This window comes from Halictus rubicundus, chromosome 2, assembly GCF_050948215.1.
Source record: "Halictus rubicundus isolate RS-2024b chromosome 2, iyHalRubi1_principal, whole genome shotgun sequence".
Taxonomy (NCBI): Eukaryota; Metazoa; Arthropoda; class Insecta; order Hymenoptera; family Halictidae; genus Halictus; species Halictus rubicundus.
Genome location: NC_135150.1, coordinates 28,527,247 through 28,549,580, shown reverse-complemented (window position 1 = coordinate 28,549,580; position 22,334 = coordinate 28,527,247). Strand labels below are relative to the sequence as shown.

At 40.9% G+C, this 22,334-nt stretch overlaps 2 protein-coding genes across 2 annotated transcripts in view; both read right to left on the bottom strand.

The window, feature by feature from the left end:
• LOC143365895 (synaptic vesicle 2-related protein) overlaps positions 1-1,764 on the bottom strand; it is a 358,886-nt gene extending 357,122 nt beyond the window's left edge. The window contains exon 1 of the mRNA XM_076806480.1: positions 1,755-1,764. The gene's annotated coding sequence lies outside the window, so the exon portion shown is untranslated. The remainder of the gene's footprint in view (positions 1-1,754) is intronic.
• Positions 1,765-9,247: 7,483 nt separating this feature from the next.
• On the bottom strand, positions 9,248-18,665 carry LOC143365886 (oxysterol-binding protein-related protein 2). Its single transcript, XM_076806461.1, has 9 exons — positions 17,975-18,665; positions 16,007-16,205; positions 15,478-15,587; positions 14,912-15,070; positions 13,889-14,089; positions 13,240-13,429; positions 12,073-12,189; positions 11,513-11,730; positions 9,248-11,165 (listed from the first exon to the last, which is right to left on the bottom strand). Exons 1-9 carry the CDS (start codon positions 18,004-18,006, stop codon positions 11,063-11,065), a joined length of 1,329 nt encoding a protein of 442 aa, XP_076662576.1. The 5' UTR covers positions 18,007-18,665; the 3' UTR covers positions 9,248-11,062.
• Positions 18,666-22,334: the final 3,669 nt, after the last annotated feature.

The window sequence follows — 22,334 nt, the reverse complement described above, 5'->3', positions numbered from 1 at the left end:
CTTAAGATAGGAAAACTTAGATGGACTTTCAGAACACTTCCTACTTAGTCTGATAAATGCGATCACCTTTCCCATCATTTAAAAAAGTTGTACTCGTTCGCCGAAGCCTTTAACACTGCAAAAATTGCGAATTAATTATGTTAAAAAAGATTCCACTTTACTCTCCAATGCATAGTCTTCTATTCTACAGGAACCTGCAGATTTTATCAATTCTCCGTTACTCGGCGCATGAAACGATGCAAGGACATACGGGTTTGTTTTTCCCAAACCAACGGCCTGTTGCTATAGCTATACTAAATTGTGCATCGCGTCCCCGCAACTGTACACTGCCGTAGGCATTACAGGTTCCAAGAAAAAACGCCCATATTTTACTATTTGTTTCTTCGCTCGCCTAATCGCGTCTTCCCCCACAGGATATTTCGAAGGAATCTACGTGCTGGCAATTTTCCAAAGTGTCGGCAAATTTTTCTCACGCACGAAGCCAGACTAATATTTTACCACCATACATTATTTCTGAACGCCTTTTCTGTTATATGGACCTGCTTCTTATTTTTGGATATTGTTCTGTTAAATTGTACTTCCTGGTTGTTGTACAAATAACAAAATGGTTCGTATTTAAAATTCGACTATCGTCATTTTTACCAAATGGAACCTTTTTATAAGGAAAATGTATCTCAAGTTTTTAGTATTCCTCTGTGTTCTCGCAAAAAAAAAACTAAACTTGCAGAAGGATCAATTTGATAGTTTTTGTTTTACCTTCTCGAGGCCGATGGTGAGATTATGTTCCGAGAAAAGCAATTTAAAGTTTCAAGCTCTCACGGACGTCAGCTCTGTTTTTCTCTCGAAACGCGGTAGTAAACCACGAAATAATTAGAACGCTATCAAAACGTAACAATACAGTCTCGAGTATATTATTTAAACAATATTGGCAAAAGAAAAGTGGGATCATGCTGTAGAGCGGACATTGAGAACCATGTGTACGAAAGATGGAATAGTTTTCGAGTTACCTCTTCAGCTTCGCGGTAGCAAAAATGGCCCCACCTATCGAAATTTAATTAAACACTTTTAGGGCCGTATTTTGAAATGGTAACACTGTCGACTTATGCAGAGGAAAAATCGATGTTTTCAAGCCGGTGCACGGGACTCGGCCCTTAGGCAAGAAGCTGCAGGGCTTTATTGGACAAGCTAATATCGTGTTGCAACAAGAACGATCTCCCGTTGAGATCTCCGTGAACACGACACCGTTCGAAGACTTTCTCTCCCGGGGACCGTGCATTAGGCACAGAAATTATGCGAACTGGTTCGGCCGTCGATAACCGATGAGTCATTTGTCAGCGCCGCGACGACCGGCGGCGTCGCGAGCTCGAGCCAAAGGCAACGGCCACTCCGGACCGACGTTGAACCCGCAAACAGCTGGCCTTTCAATAAATCCGTCGACTATGCTTCCCGTACCGTTCAATCGTCCGCGAAAAATATTTTCATTGAAAATAGCGGCGCGCGGTTAGGCTCGCCGAGATAAGGAAACGCAAATGGAACCGCGAGCCCGTGAAAGATAAAACTGGTAGCATATTCGCGAAAGCCGGATACGTAGCCGCTTCACAGGGAGCATGATACGCGGTATCGATCATGGTTATTTAACCGATAGCAAATTTGTGTTAGTGGACTGCGAGTCTATATGCATTCATTTTGTATCATGTGCATTAAGCGGTACCGATTAATTGATACTGTTGAGTTTTATTTCTGTACATTGGTACTATCAATTTTAATGTAATGTAACAAATACTATTAATTTCAATGTAATTTAACATTAATACTATTCAATTTAATGTAATTTAACGTTGATACTATTCAATTTAATGTATCTCTCGTATAACGTGATCAAAAAATTGTTTTAAAAATGTATTTTTATTTGTACTTTTATGTTGTAACCATGTATTTTCATGGTTACCTGCGAGTAATTAATTTTAAAAATTGCTCATGGGCTCCAATTAAGATTTCACATTAACAAGGCCTTTTCATCTTGACTCTTCATTATAAAAGAAATGTGGGGATGTATTTTTCTTCGTGATCGTAAAATTTTCTTTAACAATCTGCTATTTTTGGCCATATAAAAAATGGCATAAATCCTGCCAGAATAATAGAATACATAGTTAACACGTCAGTACAAATGTTTGATTGTTTTATTTCGCATGTGGAAATATTTTTTCCATCGCGCAACCATTTGAAATGAAACGATCTTCCTAAATGTGTCCATAATATTTTAAAAATGTAATTTATGAAAAACATATGGTACTTCTATGATTTTAATATCTCTGGTACTTCCTATTCTGCAAGGGCTTGATAAATATAATACTCGTAGATAAAGCTAAAAAGTAGTACTACAGATAGTGAACATTTTTTAACATTCGTGATTATGAAAGTACTTGAACCATTTTTCTACGTGCAGTTCTTCCTGCTGCTTAATACTTTTGATACTATTTCCAATATGTTAAGTGTTTCATTGATTCTGCTAACCACAGTATTCTTAGTATTTGATGATTGTCTCTATTTTTTTTTATACATTATCAATTTTTCCGATCATTTGAATGCTCTGTACACTCTGTACTTTAAAAGATCTGGTATTCCGACTATTCTAATTGCCTCATGCTCTAAATGTTTAGAACTGCAAAGATACTAACAAGTGAACGCACCAGACTGGCAATCGTTCGCTATATGTGCGATTCAACACGCTTAACAACAATGCCACAACAAATGCCAGATACGTTCAGCTATAAATGTTTCCTTAACCAAATAAAAGTCCGAAATAAAAAAATTGCGTCCACATTTTATAGTAAAAAATTAAAGGTAAATGTTTTCACATTTAACTGGAAACAAGATTGACGTTGTTTTACAGACTGATTACTTACTAAAAAATACATAATTCTATACTGGGAACTATTGTTCCAACTCCAATAATTCTAAAGATATTCGAGTACAAGTATGTTTTCACCCCAAAATTTTCTTACAATATTTTATAAAAAAAATTTTGTTCAAACTCATTTTTTGCTAAAATTACTCCAAACTTTATGATGGCAATTACGTTATAATTATAAAATATGAAAAGACATAGGGTAAGGGACCCAATTACTGTGCCTACATTAATTATATTTATTTTGAAAGCAAAAAAAAAGAGATATTAAATTTGTTTACATATCTCTTTTTTAATATTCATTATGCTTTAAAATTAAGTTACACCGCTATTGTGGTACAGGTTCATTATCCACAAAAAGTGAACAAATTATATTTACAATGTTTGTTGACGAGCGACGTAAATAAATAGTGATTCACAGCGGTAACAACAATCCCGCGCACAAAATAGTTTCAAATAGTTTCCAGCTACGTGTTCGAAGCAACAGAGATAATTATGTCAGCGATAAAGTGATAGCAGCACCGCGACGCTGATAATTGCATACGTAAATACAAACACAAAGCGATACATATGTGTCGGTAACGACCTTTACCTAGCAGCAGTTTTCGAATCATAATCATTTCGAGTTACCGACATATATTACCATAAGCGCGATTCTTTTCCTCGAAACACTGCCACGCATCCTCCATTGAGTCACTCGCGTAATGACTCGGTTTAATCGCGCGATCTTAGCGAAGGTGGTTCACCTGTAAGAACGCATTAATTCCTTCCGTTTTTTCGATGGCATTGAACAGCACCGTGATACCGTACAAGCATAACGAACTAGTTAATTAGTCTCGAAGGATCTGCCGTAAATAATGTGTCCCATTAAAAATGCTTGAATTGCGTACACGCTAACGCAATTAACGGTGGCTGTGGGACGGGAATAACGTGTCAGCATACATACTACGCAATGCATCTGCTCTTGCAATTGAATAGGTTAAGACAACAATGATTTCAACTCGCCGTGCGCCAATAAACCCGGACGAATCGCTAGGATTCCATCGGACGAAGACAACGTACCGAAAACAAAAGTTTTCCACGTCGAACTGAAATTTCTGTACGTTCTGTTGACACGCGAAATTTTCGGCGAGGGGAAACGATTATCGCTCACAATCGATCGCGACTCGTTCGACGCGATAAAGTGCGTAAAAGTGGACTGGTTCCGCAAACCGTTTAAAACACGAGTGACCGTAGAAAAATCATAGGTTAGATCGCACTCGGTCCGTGCACGGTTTCAACAGTTTCAGGAATTGTTCAGTATCGTTCGGTACCGAAGAGTATGTTTGACGTCCAGGGATTGTCACGTTGGAAAGTATGGAACGCATTGTCGGAGCGGCGAACAAAAACACAAAACGGGAATAGCAAACGTTCACGGACTCACCTGTTGGTACGTTACTCATTTCGACGAATCGATGCGCGTACGTCTGTGCTCCCTTCCGCTCGCACACGGTTCACCACTCGCGATTAATCAGCGGAACAACAATCTGCACACGTTTTCCCACGGGAACGGTTCGAAACGGATTCTGTGACGTGTTCGCTTCCACCGAACCGAGATCGATTCCTTCCGAATCGCTTCTGAGGAACGGCACGGCGGCCATCTTGAAAACAGTCGGCGCGGAACGCCACCGCGCGGCCGCGCGCGAACTAACATGCGCGCTAGCCGCCGTTTGAATTTTTCGCGCCACCGCACATACGGCTGAATCACCAAATTACGACGACAAAAATATAAAATGAGATTTTATTTGAAATTCTGGTTAGAAATGCATATAAGAAGACTGCTTAATAATTATCTACGGAAAAGTGGCTACTTAGGGTTAAATGGGGCCATAAAAAAGGGTCAAGGGTCCATAGTATGTTAATTAAAAAAAAGAAATTAAATAAATTAAAACACTAAATTATTTCTGTAGGTTTTAGCGAGATATAATATGCAATAAGAATATTATTTTACAACCTCATTGTTGTTTTCATCATTAACATAGGCATCATCAGTAGCATCATCATCAAGCTCATCATCGTTGCTTTCATTACCATTACTATAGAAAGTAGGCATTCTTAGCATACTTAATACAACCTGATTAAACTTTGCTTCTTTGTTTTCGGTTTTTTTCGCGTACTTTATTTCATCAAAAGTTTCGAAACAAACGCTTTAACTATACGTTTTATTTGTATTATACAATGTTTAGAAAGTTCACTAACACCAAACTTGTCGAATATATACTTTAACAATCGTTCATTACACTTAAATGACGAAAACTTGAAAAACTGTTCACTTCTTAACGCATCAAATAGTTCTTTTCTCGTAATCTTCATTTCTTTTACAGCGCGGTCGACGCGACTACCTGTAAACAATCCGATCTATTGATCGATAGGGCAAAGATTAAAAAAAAATTAATTTATTTTATTCACTAAAATTCTGAAAAAGTAAGTTAAATATTATGAAAACTACAATTTTGCAAGAGAGCGAACTTAGGTACTTCATTAATCGATTTTTTAATAAAAATTCGTGTATGTCGGTAACTAAAAAGTGGTAAAAATAATAAATTTATTCGCACTATTTAAATTGCGAGTTTCTTTGATAAATGTATGTCGGGCTATAGGAATGATAGACGAGAGGGAGGTTCTTTACAACATTTATTACTATCACCTATATAATTATGTACAATTAGTTACACTTGCCTAGGCAACGTAAGTACAATAATCTACAGCACGAAAGCCGAATGGTTCGACTCTTACAAAGAAATTTTGGCGTTCCTGCAGGAGCTTCATCCCTATCGTTTTCGCTGTTAATTAATACGGTCTACTTACGTTGACGGTGAATGAATGGCGATCGTCGTTGGAACGTCGCGTCGTACGGGAGCTCGTAGAGATGTTTCCATTTTATTGCGCACAGGTCAGTTCCTGTATAGGTACGGTTATAATACGTATTGTTCGTTTCTCGGTTAATACTGATGAACGCTGACGCGCGTTTGCGTGACAGAACTCGGGTGCATAGACAATCCACGTGGTGTTCACTAACGATAGGTACTCGTTTCGCGTGGCTGGCCGATAGTAATCGGAACAGCCATGCAATCGGAGACGAATGCTGTGCAAATATTTTCGATTTCGTAATCGAAGCTGAGCGTAACTAAGATTTTTGTCCTCGTTACCGATCGCCTAACACCGCTCGACGATAAACGAGAGCGATAGAGATCGGTTATCGAAACCGATAAGCGAACGCGATGGTTAACCTAGTACCCCGCAGGATATTATGTCTATACTTGGAATACACATGTACATCTATCAATTGTAATCGCTTAGGATCGTTCGTCGAGTGTCACGCGACACGAGATCATCTACGAATCTAATTGCAACACTCGCGGATCTCGACACGCTCTTGCTAGAAGAGCGAGCGGCGTGCTTCGACGAGCTTGTACTGGCCTATGTGTCCACATATCTTCTTCGCTTAGGCGAATCATGTTAATACATCGTGACTACTAACACAGCCGGACGACAATTACACGCTACCGAACGGAACAACTAAACTGCCGTGGATCAAAGCTCTGCCGGAGATTCGTTACACTGTACCGACTAGAAAATCGCTAAGGGTCCGGTTAGCGTATCAAACATACTGATTCGTATTGTCTAGGATTCGATCAAGCGGACTACGCTGCGAAATTGCTCGTCTTTCGACTTATTCTCGCGATTTTAAGAAGGCAAATCAGTTTTAACGGGCTGCTATGCCTACACTGTCGATGCTGTCAATTCTTGGATATTATACGATAAATAATAAGGTGAATTGAATTTTTTAAAAAGTACTTCAAGACTACCCGTTTACATCCCAAAAAGACCTAATCCGATATACGCAATAATTTGTTCCAAAAAAATTCTTAAAAATCACTTGTTTTACTGCATCGGTAGTATCGGTGGTATACTGCATCGTTTAGACATTCACATTCACGTTCATTTAGCCAAGATGGTGTTAAATACTCTTACGTTAAGTACACCGTATATTTTAATTAGTTTTAGAATACTACAACCTGTTATACTGAAGACAAAACTTGAGGCATGTCAACTGTTACAATTAGACTTACGCATTTGAGACAGAATAGAGTGGACGAAGTTGAAAATAGAAAAGTTGAAAGAATTTAAGTTTGTCAATGTATCATTTTCAATTTATTAAAGCTGTTAAAGCAAGAAGAAAATTGTATTCCATATCTATTTCTCGCAATGGAGGCAAAAAGTTTTAATTTTGCACACAAACTCGCAGTCTAATTACAATAATTAACCAGTTCACATTTTTCATCTGTTATTTATTGTGATTAAACTGCAGATTCCAAAGTTGTGGAGACATTAGGATTATCTTGAACTTAACAAAATCGTCGAACGAAGAAATTAAAACTTAGTTTTTCTTGCTGATTCGACTTAGCAAATTTTAATTTTGCATAAATCTCCAAGTTCAACTGTGACAACCAACACACCTCAGGCTTCTTCCGCCAAGGACATCGGCAACACTTATAAACGTTTAAACACGATCGATGCAGCAAACGTGTCCAGTACCGTATCCCGCAGAACAGTGAAGTACAAAGTAATGTTAAAAACATTTCACGGGCAGAAATATCGCTATGGAAGCTTCCTACGATGTGGCCTAAACTCCAGCAAACGGTCTATTGTTATTGCACGTTCGATGCGCGGCTTTATCGGGAAATCTTTCTCCGTGTCTATATATTATATTTCAGCTAACTACGTGCGTGTCGCCCCGCGAACAATTCCCCTAAATATTTCGTAGATACAAGTGTATAATACAGTCACCGTTATGTACAGAAAACCCCTACGTTCAAGCTAGTCGCACCGATATCGAGAAAAATGGTGGCTCCGGCCCAGTTTGTTTGATAACCGGGCCGAGATTTTCTTCCGTTTCTTAGAAAAATAGTATCAGTAGTGATCTTCATGGCTACGCGGTTTTCGTAAAAACGAACATGTGAGAAAGGTACAGCCGCCCGCTTCCATCATCCTCCGTTTTCCTGGAAGCTTCGCGTCTCGTCCCTACAGAGCTTCTTCCCTGTGTAACATGTATGCGTGTGTACGTGTACACGTGTGGTACGTGTTTGTCTGTGTTATAAAAAAATGTACGATCGTTCGAAATGCTACAGCGAGCGCTATAACGGATGGACTTTGTGCAGTTTCCGGCATGCGGCGCAGCTTTCGCTCGCTTTTGCTCCAGCGATCGCACGATCGAGAGGGCTCGATTCCCGTTTCCCACGGGATCCTACGTGTAGGACATCGACATCTAGGCTCGAGTTTAGGTTCGGCTACATGGCGGCGCGATCATCCGTGTTCTAGGCTTCGTTTCGCGGTTCTATAGTGATCGCCGAACAGTTGGCTTCCTAGGGGACCTCTGCTGGCTCTTACTTAGGCCCATCAGCGATTGTCCCTGAATTTGATCATTCTAGCTATGTCACTGTCCCTTGTCTGGTGGCTTAACACGTCTGCTACCATCGTTTGTTTCGCTGTTAAAAATATCAAAACAATTTACCAGGAGAGAGTCGCGAACTCTCTGAATATTATGCCGTGTACTCTGATTTAGATAAAAACAAAAATTGTGTTGAATTATTTTGACTATTCTTAAGTAACGGCGGCAGCAAACATGTGGAATAGCGCTGTATCTGTTGCAGGCTTTAGAATATGGTCGCAGTGCTTTCGATGATATCTAGGAAAGAAATCTAGAAGTTTTCAGTTCGCATCATTAACAACGGCTGTCAATATGATTAGTGAAATATTGGTGTGGGTCAGAGTCGCCTTGTCTCCCCGCTCTAACTTCCCCCTCCACGCTTCCGCCAAGGTCACGTGACTAATCCGGTACTGGCAGGGAGAGGGTAAGTGTATTCCCCTCAATTCGAGTCAATTCCCCTGATCTGATGACTCTGTGAATCAAAAATGACTCTGGCGTAGAACTCGCAGGAGTCCGAGGGTTGAAGAAATTCTATTGAAATAGTTAAACGAAGAAGAAAATGTCTGTCCAACTCCTGTTTCCCGTAACTAATGCAAATTTTGCACAAAGGTACACAGTCCAAGTTTGTGATGATAGATATTGAATCCCAGTTGATGGAACTATTGCGTGACCTCTCACACGCCAACTGTTCGGCTCCCCGCCATAACAGCCTCACACGTTGTGAAGGTTCGTCGAGTTCCGCTCGGTTGTTTCTCTAATTTTCGCTAAAAACGCTCGACGGTGCTTGGCGAACAAGCTTCGCGAGACTGATTAATTATCTAAGGACTACGCACGTACGACCTGCATACGAAATTACCTAGGAGGCGTATAATTGTTCAGCCCGCCGACTGATGGGAGTGTGTGATGTTGTCTCTCTGGCGCGGGACGATCACCTTGAAGAGTTCAGGTGCAATTCAATTTTGATTTCGCACCGACGCGAGAGAGGCGCGACGACGCTCGATGGAAGAAATGAAGAAATCATTGTGGATAGCCTGAGTTTTAATCCTAGAGAGGCTGAGTCGATGGTTAGGCGTACACAGACCGATCATGCTCCTCACTAATTCATTCGGCATTCTAAACTGAATAATTGCTTTGCGGGTCGAGAACGCAATCGTGCAAACGGCTAATTTCTCCTTTAAACCTTTGTACTTTCGTTTCTTTTGTTCGGAAAAGGTCAGTCGAGAGCTTCGGGATCCGAATATATTTCATACTCGCTGAACCAAAATCTTTCAAATTTTAGTATCCCTTCTATGTAGTGTTGTAGAGATGTACAAAGGAATTTAGTTCATTGTATTGTGTTCTGCGTGAGGTTTCTCTCCTGGTTGGGAAATCGACTTTAGCTCAGTTCATAAAACGTTAGGTCATCCCAATCCTCTGTGGTTTGTTCCCAAGACAGTTTTGTAATTGAACTGCGAATTTTGTGCATTTCTGGCGGAAATGGAAACAATAGAATTAATCCTTCAAGTTAAAGTAAAAGATGAAAAGAAATTTGTCAAGTTCCTCCTTCCTACTGAAACTTGTTATCTCTCCAATCAGAAGCTCCAATCGAGATTTTTTAGTTGAAGACCACAAGAACTGCTGACGAATGGAATCAAAAGCTAGACTGACAAATGTAAGAATTTTAGGCTTCCGGGATGACCTTCTATAAATGCACCGGTATACACGTGCCCGAATCATGCTGACTAGCAAACTCCACCCTGCTTAGTCTCTGCAAGATTGATGCAGCAAGCACGTTCGAATTTCGAGTGTTTGGACTCCGATCTACGCAATTCCATTGGGATCGAACATGATCGACCGCCGAAGGCTATACTTTGACTAGAAGGCAAACATCGCTCTTGCAAGCAGCGTACACCTACGTGCTCCCATCAACGTCTGAAGACTATGGCGGCGACAGGACCGCGGTAGCCTCTTTGTGTCGAATTGACTTTATACCTAATACGTATTATTTTATGTCTAGGTACACGTAGTATGCTATAATAAATGGCGCGAAGGACGCACGAGCCATTTAAGTGATGTCTTTAAGCAGCTCGAGAGTTCTGTGAGACTCCTTCCGTCGAGTTTTCGTTTCTGAATGGCGAGTGAGCGGTGCTAAAAAGAAATGCATCGTATGCGACTGGGCATTATACAAAACTTGCGCTCCTCGCGAAGGAAGCACCTACTTGTCCTTGTAATTGGAACGCAATCATAGTCCGAACGGAAAGATACATCGGAACGTTGTACACCTCGTGCAGATCTCCCGTCTTCGAGAGCCCCTGTGCGCGTCTTTATCGAGCTAACTTGAGGGCTCCGGGCACGCACGCGCAGGTAGAAAAGAGACGAACAGGTGATCGCGCAGTCCCATGTTATTTCGGAGGCCGCGTTGCGGGTCAAACAATAATTCTGGCTCTTAATGCAATATAATTGACTGGTTGATAGTTGAAGATCCCTCGTGCACCGTGCTGCTCGGAATTTCCACGCGAGCCTCAAGTTTTCTCGGTAAATCTACGCAGTACGGTTGGCGAACGATGCAGAAGATAAACGGAACGTCAAAGATTCGAGATTCTACAGGGTGTACCGATAATCCCGTACCGACACTTCTCACCATGCGTCACACTGCATTCCAATTTTCAGTACTTCTTCAGATTGGAGGAGAATCTCCGTGATTGTTAAAATATGTCCTCGATGTTAGTGTAATTGCGGTTCCAGTAGCCTCCCTGGTACAGCCAGTCCTCTTGACCTGTGTAGGGGTTGATGTCGAACCGAAACCACCTGTAGCACAAGCAACAAATTGTATAATATTGTACACATTATAAGGAAGCAAGCATGTTATCTGGTTTGATGTAAAATTTAAATTTGCGACGTGTCTACTTGGAATTTTTCCCGAAGAAAACCGGTGAAACTTTAACGAGTGCGAGCATCAAGAAAACATGCGCATACATTTACAAAAATTGAGACTGCAGGTGGTGAATAATGCATCGATTTTCCTGAATAATTCACTTGCAATGTGACCGGGTCTCATTACGATTAAGCATCCGGTAAGTACGATTAAGAATCTAGTATGCGTTTGGAATAATCTTGATTTACGGTAATAGATAATACATTTTCGAATTGCATACCTTGGCACGTAATCCTGACCTTTCTTGTGCTTTCGACTTTTACGCATCTCACGTTGCTTCTCCTCGAGGCGAGTTTTCTCCGCCGCGGCGCCATCCTGATCTCCATTTTCCAATTTCCTGATATCCGGCCTCAGTCTGGAGTCCGTCGGGCATATTACTTTTTCCATTTCCGGTAGCAGCTCGTTCAACGACATCGCGAACGTTGTGAACTGATAGTACTGAAAATCGACACGGAAAATTCGTAACCATCCGTACATGCATTTTAATTTTCTTATCGATCAACGCTACGACACATGTAAGAACCGTGATATAAACATTCCTGACTCTAACATCGAGCAACATTATGTCGCCCCTTGTTGCCATCTTCTTGTTTCACCGAATAAAAGAAGAAATGGCGACAAAAAGTTGCTCGCTTCAGTGTGGACTTTTGACATTTTATTGGTTTTATTAAAACTTGAACGGTTTCCGGATTCTATAAAAACTTAACGATTGTCTCTGTCACTCACTCCCTCGTTTAATTGTTCCAGTATTCCAATAGACTTTGCAATTTTCTGATTTACCTCTGAACTATTCGGCAACCTTGGGGCAGCTTCCCAGAGGGTGGTGGATCCAGGTATATCATCGATCGTTGGAGTGTCATCCCCGTCTATGCTTGCCGATGGATCGTCAATCGCATCCTCGAATAAGATAAAAACCAACACAGTTAAAAAAAATACAATAACGCTAGATACGTTTAGAACCATGTTCGGATAAATAAGCTAAGAATCTAGGAGCTCCTTGTAAAAAGCATTATTATAATAGTATCGTAAATTGTATATAATTGGAGATATCTGAATTTGATAAGAATTATTTGGAAAAAAGTATGGAAAACTTCAACAAGTAGAATTTCAATTAAAGAATGGACTTGCCTGGTTTTTGCGCCAAGTTCTCGAATTATATTAATTTTAAAATTTCCCTACAAAAGTTTCTTCCAAAGTTCTACATTTCATTGAACTTTCAACATTTACGTGATCCACAGATGCTTCGAAATCTGCAGTTCAACAACTGCAAGAAGTATTTAATTTTTCAAGATTCAATTGCAAACTCCATCTCCGGTAGACACCTCATAAATGAAAGATGAAATGTTTACCAGAGTAAATATTGTTCGCCAAGAGTTTGAATTTACTAATAGGTTAACTCGAGATCCTTCATGAATGGAAACTGTTGAATATGCGGTGGTTTAATGAATGCAAATGCGGCTAAAAATAGCGGACGCATGAAGGTACACGGATTCAAGCGAAACACGCTCGCCCGCGTTTATTTCAAAGTTCATAATGTTCCGTGTGCTTTCTTTCAAAAGTGTAGCGCCACGCCTTGGGGGGGGGGGGGTTCTTTAGAAACCGCGTTATAATGCGTTACTATACGTTCCAGACTCGGTTTTCAAATGAAAATGATATTTCCTCTCATAAAAGCAAAATGATTGGTCTCCGGTTCTTCAAAAGTTGAAGGCTAACCTTTATTGAAATATTGCTCAAAGGAACCCACACGTCGACAATGTTAACGTCGGCATGAAAAATCCATTGTGAAGTGTTTCAAGCACGGATCTATTTTTGGTGCACGTCCGGTCATTCGAACGGTCAGTGAGGATGCAATTTCATTGTACTTTGCTCAGTGATTAGAGAGCGTGAGAAAAAAAGATGTTTCCTATCGATTCCCAGCTTGTCCAAAAAAAAAAAAGTTTTGATTACCTGATGGGAGGGTTTGAAAGCTCCAACCTTGAGGCTGTGCAGTTTTGCCAGAACCTTCTTGTGGCCAGGACTATTCTGAGGACTCTTCGCCTCTCGCTTCAACCTCTCCAGAGCCTCGTCGTAGAGCGCTGGGTCGCACATCTTCATCCTCTCCGTCCATTTCCCGAAGAGGAACAGAAGCTTCTTCTTACTGAACAGAATACGAGTCTTTAAACCCACCTCGTTGTCGCGAAACGATCAACACATTTTTGACATTGTTCTGATCAAACTGAGTACGAACATATTTGCTCGCTCAATATACGATTTAACCTCTAATATTACAATATTAACACATTATTCACCGGAAGCCTATAGGTATGATTCGCGATGAAAAGGAACTCAAAAATCTTTAAAAAACTAATCCCGAAAGAGAGAATTGGTTCACGTTCCTGAAGGTCTATAATAAAACTCGGCTGTGAAGTATAACCACCGGTAAGTAACGTCTTAAATACTTTGAGAAGACTGTCGCGAACGTTTCACTGATCCGCTCGGATTTTATAGAAATTATAGTAAGCCGACGACGTAAGCGCGGACAGCTTTCTATCGTCGATGCACAAGGACCGTTTCTACGATCGCAGATTCAATTGATGATAAACTGTTACCAGCTTACTCTTGATCCGTTATGAAGCCTTCGACACGGTGAAGGTCCTTCCCGTTGCAGCCGCTGCTCTTGAAAGAGAGAGTCGCCTTCAGGTTTGCTCCGCCGCTCTGCTTGATTTCGAGGAAACCAAGTTGTTCCATCCACAGTTGGCCCACCAGCACGTTGTGCAGTATGCAGTTGATGTTCTGCCAAGTGTACGCTTCCTTCCATCTGCGTGCACGATTCCCATCGATTCAAGAACTATCGATTCTACTGTTCTAGTCTACGAACTCGAAAGAACGGATTTTTCTTTCGCGAACGTTCTTTAACGCCGTCTCAAACACCTAGGCCACGGATTTCCTAAATTACGTTACGATTTGAAATTTGCATAACTAAGTTAATATTTGAAGAGCTCAGAAATCAATTAGCGACTTTGTTGGTTTTCTTGAACTTTCGCTTCTGTACGATAATTATAATATTTCTGTGTATTCTTTAGTCTGAAACTGTATACAGTGATTTCTCTATATATGTCGCCAGAGCTTGGATGATAAACGTCGCGGAATTATCTCCACTATTTCTTGAAACCCTAGGAGGATCATCGTTATTTCACTATTTTCATCAAGTGTTCTACTTTTATGAATTTCTCGTACTGAAGGTCACGTGAAGGTTATAATATTACAGGTCGTTGGATTGGTCTTGACCTCAGCTATCATACAGCGATAATAAAAACATATCATTCCATTTAAAAAAACTTCGATCAGCTTGAAATCTCAAAAAATATAACCTTGAACAAACTTTTTTTTTCAAGCGAGATATTTTAGATGCTCGAGTTAGGTGAAACACCCTGTATATCGTGAATTCACTATACTTAAAGGTATCTGAGAAAATTTCGTAATCCGAGTACACACTGTACCACTTACGGGTTGAGAAGAGATAGTAATTGATAGTTTTGCTGATCATTTTTCTGTACTCCTGTGTAACGGTTTGTCTTTCACGTAGAAAAATGGCTGAAGCTAGCCTAATTTCAATGTGTTCAACGTTAAAATTACTCACTTGGGAAGCTCAACGGTGACCACACCTTTCGGATGGATTTCTATGGACTTGCCCCAGAATTTCAACTTCGGGTGTATACTGCCATGGAAAATGAAGTCATCGTTCTCCGCATGAAAAGCGGACACCGGCGGATGATGCGATACTTGCTCGCAGATTATTCTGAAAATGCGAACGCGTCGTTCTTTATTATTACAGTTTATTCCACCAGCTCCTATCTATATTGATCATCAAACTCATATTCAGAACTATATCTCCGAAAGCCCACGATAACTATCTCAACGAAATTGAAGAAGCTAATGGCATCGACTTATCGTGGTTTAAACGTGATCATCCTTTCACGAGCACTTTTACAAAGTTTATTGTGCCAACCACTCAAACTCGTAAAACGTGAAAACGACCTATCAAATTGTAGAACGCTGCGCGCGTTGGTTTTCATCGAATTTTGATAACTTCGTTCTGGCGTGCAAAGAGTTATCTGGCAATGTCGCATAAACGAAGTTATGCGTTTATTAATTACGATAACCTCATGCATCCTTTCAGAGATCAACGGTTTGATGGTTTGTTACCGGAAGTCCTCTCGTTCCAGCTCGTAGGTCTCCCCCAGTATGGGATTGAAGGGTTTACCAAGTCGCTCCCAATTTGAAGCTAGAGCGCTGACAGCGAAAGCAGCGATGTACTGTAACATTTAACAGAATAAATAAATTCCTTACTAGATTAATAAACGAGTTCAGTCGGTCGCTCACATAATTGATCGTACAAACTTTGAATCAGAATTTCTCCTTGTTTCAGAATTGTCAGAATTTTTCTTTGTTTTCGCGATTCCAACCAAATGCAATTTTTCCAAAACCTCTAGCTTTGCAGAAACGACTGAAGTCGTTTGGTCCGTTTATAAAAAAGTGATTCTAATTTATTGTGATCAATCACGCGAGTCACTATATTTATAGAAAGTTCACAAAGGATATTGTGTACAGTTTCTGTAAGCAGTTATTTGATAGCGTTACATGGGGGTCGATTACGGTGTTTTGCAGGACTTCTGCTTGGAAGTTTACGAAGCTGAGGTAAGCGTTATAGGATAAATTGAAGGGTGAAGTTCACCTGTAACCTTCCGACGGGGGTTTCCTCTTGGGCCGCTTGCTTGAGCAATTTGGCGTACTCCATGTACTCGGCGACCCGTTGGAGGAAGGAGAGCGGTTCATTGAAAATGACCGGCATGGTGAACTTGCTTAGATCCTTGCCCAGCGATAACGCTGAACAGATATTTACTTCTGAGTGGCCGGGAACTGGTAACGTTGTTCTAGAAGAAACACCCGGCCCCAATTATTAGACTAGAAACTGAACCATATTAAACCATTTTAATATTAGACTATAAACTGTAAACTTGAGGACATAAACTGCTTGTAGCTTTGGATCTGGGTTAACTGTGTATTTTTAGAAGAAAATTAGTTACAGTATTATTAGTGATTCTCTCCTTAAGAAGGAAATTGGTTACAGTGATACTACAGTGCTGCTAATTGCTTATGAATTGTAAATTAGGTTCAATGTAGATACTGGTCCAAGTTTGGCTACTTTTCCTTAAAAATTTATCTACACTGCTCCGCTTCGACAATGGACACAAATTTGGTTTTCTGTGATTAAGAATCACACAAGAATATTAATTTAATATTAATTTAACAATACCTACGAGAAGAATTTATCTGCGATAAAGAAAGTTGATGTAGGTGTTTGCTTATGAACACATGTTGCACTATTATTTAGTACACCTACTAAGGTTTCGAGGTTACCGCTTGGAAATTGAATTCTTTTTAAGTTAATTTTGTCACGCCGATCACCTGTGACCATTAGGGCAGCCGACCGGTTAACGAGAGTGGAAGATATTACTTAATGAAGCCTTAAGTGGACTGTCGTACAGTAACTCATGAGAGTACCAGTATCCCCTTGATATCATAATCATTATTGCGCAAGGGTTTGCTTAACCCTTAACTGGTGTACTGGGGTCTCTCGTGACCCCAACAAAACTTCTGTACGCCAACTTTCGCAAATACCTTTAACTCCTTTAGAACATTTTACTTAATGACACACTTAAATATATCCAAGACAATTTATGTAGAATTTTAGAAATTTCCTGGCATGATACTTCGTAATCTGAGTGATCACTATACCACCGCAAAATCCTCGTAAGCGTTATAATCAGTGAAAGATATTTCTCAATGAAGGCTTAATATCATACAGTCTCTCATGGGAATACGTTTGAAAATTCCCTTGCTGGTCTTTTGATCTACACGATCACTGTTGCGTGTCCAGAACAGATGAATTCAGAAAACTTGACAATTTTTAGACGAAAAAAACAATATCATAAAATATTCATTCCAAATAACTAAATCAGAAATACATAATGTCGACCCCAAACATTTAACAACGACTCACAAGCAACAGAACAAGGTAAATATCTACTAAAATATGCTCTGCAAAGTTAATACCAACGCAACGTAGCGTTATAGTAAAATGATAATCGCGGCTCAAAATAACAGCTCGAAAGATTCACCGGCAGTATATGGCAATACACGATCGCCTGAAAGAGCGTTCTGAAAAGCGGCGCCGTGACCCTCAAAAGCGGCCAGAATCGGGAATCTAATCGCGTACATGTCAAAGCAACAGACAGGGCAATCGATCGCCCTACAAACGAGCCTCTGGCAACAACACTAAATCGAAATGCAATGAATCTTCCAGAACCGGACCGAGCACTTCGAAGCACGCAATTCCTCGGAAAAACAAAAATATATATCCGTTCGATCAACGACCCAGCACTTCGAATTACGCAATTCCTCAAAAAAAAAAAAAAAAAAATCCGTTCGATCAACACCGGAACGAGCCGAGGAAACAAGGAGATCGTCAAGAAGGGTGATCGAATCTGCTCAACAATTACAGAGAGCATTCCATTGCCGAGCAGGTAGATCGTGGCGGCCGGACTGTTGAGTTGTCTCGCGAGGAATCATCGACTTCTCGACGAGGATGCGATGGTTCGATAAAACCGTTTCGGACGGGTAGCAAACACTGGTCACACACCTGTATTGTCTCTGTATCGTGTCGTTGGCCATTATACGGATCTGTCGTGGTTATCGAGCGGCCTTTTGTCCGGTTTGGATGCGGCCCGATCGCGGATTGCAGCTCGTTGCGTTCTACGGTCCAGCCTGGCTCGACGATGTCCAACGACGTTCAACGACATCCGACGATTAGGTGGATCGAAGACGATGATCGGGCGAATTCACGGGCGGCATCGTCGGCCCGTGTCAGGGTCTAACTGGTACACGCGCGACGGAACAAGTACAAAGAACCAACGAAAGTGTGTGCGTGTGTGTGTGTGTGTGCGTGCCGGGGGTTGTTCAGAAGGGTGAACGTACAAAGACGTCTCTCCGACGAACGGTCTCACTCGGGTTATCACCGTGTCATCGCGATTATGTTCGTTTCGCGGGCCCGGGTACCCGGATTGATCGCGGAATCAGCGGCGAGAGAACGCCGGGAACGCCTCTGGATCACTTGGCATGGGCGATCGACGCGGATGCAATCGGACGCATCGGGTGCGAGCACTGTCGATCAGCTGGACGCACGTCGGGCATGCGGGCGTGCCGAGAGCTCTGGCGCACCCTCTTGTCCTCCTCGCTTCCTCCTCTCGCTCCTCTTCCTCTTCCTGTCCTCCTCTTCGGCTCTCCCTTCCCGCGCTACGCCCTCCCAGAAAATATCAATAAATTCGAGCATGGTTATTGTAGGCAGCACCGTGCTCGTTCCGTTCGCCGACGTACCCCATTCGCTGCATCGACCGGCCCACGCATGTGCAACCCGCCCGGTGCATCCACTCCGTCGGATTCAAATTTCCCCGATGTCTCTGTAAACTCGAGTTTACCGTTGCTGTTAAACCTCCGAGGACGAATGAGGTCCTCCGAGGTCGATATCAACGACAGCCGGGAACAAAAGGACATCCCTTTAATTTGATAATTTTTATACAGTAGATAGCACAAATGAAATTTCTTGTACACGGAAATGAATCACTGTCCAGTGAGTGAACACGCGAGCTGCGTGTCTGTGGAAATTAGTGTTCGGAAATCTTATTTTCTGACCGCTAATTTATACAAGTCTGGGCTGTTGTTGAGAGCTTGTATGCAAGAACGTAGAAAATAACATTTGATAGTTATAGTTTATGTTAACCCTTTGCACTCGGCGCTATTTTCATTCTGAAACTAAATTTTTCTTCCGTCTTAGAATATTCTCATTTTATTCATACGAAACTGATTCGATTTCCACGTATAATATTTCAATGTTTAGTAATCTATCGAATACAAATTTTGTAATGTAACAAATATTTTGTAATATTTCTTGTAATTTCCTTGAAATATTGCCGCAACAATTTCTAGTGGTGCTTCAGAGTCACCACTCGAGTGCTAAGGGTTAAAGATCCAGCATAGGACTGAACGATAAACGGGCCAAATGACTAGTGAACGAACAGAGGTAGCCCAGCGATAATTACACAAACGAACGGGATCATTGAACCGCCTCGAATTAAAAATGGCTGATCTGACGATGACAATACCTATAGACTTATACATGTAAGGGCTCCCCAAGGCCACAGCGGGGCAGAAATGGACAAGTTTTCATCATTGCAGTGTGTAATGATAATCTGGAGCAACATGATATTATCGACTACTTTGAGACATCCACATAAATTGCTTTATCATGTCGGGACATGTTTAAACGAGTCATAAAAACTTGACATTTCATTTCTAGCATGAAACATCCTACGTTCGACGCACTGTGCTACTCCTCGGCTGTTTTTCCATCGCGATTTCCTCGACACTTCATTAATTCAAGCATCCTGCTGTTTCGAGGACGACGATCGACGAGAGGGCAATTACACGGGTCGAAGAAATTCCGTTTTGTATAAATTAGGCGGCACACGGTGTACTTACTATTTCAACGATCTGGTGGGACGAAAGTGTTGCATCGCATTTGACATTTTGAATCGCTTTCTTAAATTCGCTACTCTTGAAATATACATTGGCGTGCCTTTCTTTCGTCAGTCGTATACAGTTCTCCTTTCGAAGAATAAAAAATCAAGCATCCTGAATTTTTTAAGGAAGCACCTGGTACTTATTTTTATTGAAAAATGTTGTTACCAGACTTTGAGACTGTTGTTACATTATTTTCGACTCGTTAAATTTATCGGAAGAAGAACTATGTTTTAATCTTCTATTTCTAACTTTTATTTTGCATAAAGGTTCGCTGTTTATATAATGATTTGTGTGCACCTTAATGAACAGAGACGCGAAGCTGTTCCATTAACGTTCTCGTAGCATCAGTTTGTCGGCCCGATCTGGACGTAAATTGATGCGTCGTGTAATCGATTAACTAATTGCCTTGTCATAACTGAGATGGCGTAACAGAAATTTAATTTGGACCCCTTGCGAGAGCATCGTGTAATAGCCAGCCGCACCAAAGCGAGTAACAGGCGTTCTCCTGGTCCGGAACATGCCCCCTGTAAATATCTTTTGTGTCTCGTTGTTATTTCGTGGAACAATAGGAAACGTGATAGCGTAGATTGTGCGGGCTAATTAAATTAGTTTCCTATTTTCCGTGACTCGCCGTAATTAGCTAGCCGACACATAAAAAATCTGTTCGAGTTCCGTGCGGATAGCTCGTAAAACAAGCGATTGCACGAAGCTCGAACGGCGTTGCACAATGGCCTGACGGTATTATAGTTATTCTTTAAATGCATTATACTAGGATGAGTCAACTGTCATGCATCGTAATTGTGGCATGGGATTGCGAAGTAATCGATCGTTTCATTAGTTGCACTGTACAGGATAAATAAAGCACGTTATATACATAAGTCAATACTTTTGTTTCACATGCATCGGTATGCTGGCTAATTAGGCGCATAAATTGACTTTCGTAACGTTCGTATGTATCTTATGCTTTCTAATTGCCTATGCCTGTAAATTATCAATTTGGCTTATTTGATGGAAAATAATTTGTTTGGAATGTTGTACTGATAATAAAAGGAAAAGTATAAACAACATTCGTAATAATTAAATCTATACTGGTAGTCCTTTCTAATGGGAAAATAGTTGGAACTAAACTTTCTAGAAGTTTTTTACGAACGACAATGTGTTTCATATTTCTCTGAAATGTTGCTGTGATGCGATATTAAATTAAATAATAAATTTCACATCAAGATGTGAATGATAGCATCATCTAGCGGTACGATGACGAATTATGACAATAGAACGGTCATGATCAGTTAGGAAAATAGATTATCATCCGCAACTTTACCAACAGAGTATTGAGAGGTTCGTTTAAATAATATCAAAATTGACATAAAATAAACGAAGAGGTCACACTTTCATCGATTTGGAAGAGAAACGATCTAGGAAAGAGACAGAAGAAGGGGATCTAGGGAGGGGGAGATAAGATAAGGATTTAGGGATGAGAAGTGACGATCTAGGAGAGGAGGATCTAAGAGAGGGAAGGAAGTGGAGGAAAGGATCTATTGGAAGGAACAGAAAGGTAAGTCTTTAGGGACGCGAAGGGAGGATCTAGGGACGAGAAGGGGAGGAGGAGATCCAGAGAAAAGAAGGAAGGATCTAGAGGACGGGAGGAGGAAATCTGAGGAAGAGTGGGGAAGGCAAAAAGAATTGATTTCAATAAATTATGAATCCATAGAAGCGGATTTCACTTGAGTCACAGCGATCGCAATAAAACCGCGTACCTAATTTCATGCAAATACTTCTAGTTAGGCTGGTAAACACTCGCATACTTTCGCAAACAGCTGCGTGCGAAGTAAACGAAGCTCGGGAATTCACGATCATTTGCCAGTTCCGTTTCAAAGTCACATTATCCAGCCCATCTTTGTAAATTGTTGCGATAGTGTGCCGGGCTTCTCATAGCCGACTAATTAGCATACATTCGTATCGTACAGAATTCTGTCCTACCCATATAAATCATGGGGCAAGATACTCGAATAATAGTACTGGAATATTTCTTCCTTCTACTATTTATTTATTGAAACATCGTTCAACAACGACAACCTCGAATTTTCATAAGGATTTCAGTCACACGAGAGTGTCGTAAGTGTATAATTATAATTAATTTGAGCGCAAAGGGTTAAAGAAGAAAAACTGAAGATGAAGGAGGAAAACAGTTTTCAAATTAGTGTTCAGAATCTGCGAGGATCATCTACTGGTTACTGGAACGCAAAAAAGGTGTTGAACAGTGTAACAAGAGTTCAACGACGTGTCAGGTATGGAGGATCTGGCCAGACGCGATTCCCACGGATAAGCGGAATCCCCCGTACATATATCAGAATAAGAATGAACCGAATCTCTATTGATTCACCTGGAAACCAAATCGATATCCGTACGAGGCACAGGGGCTC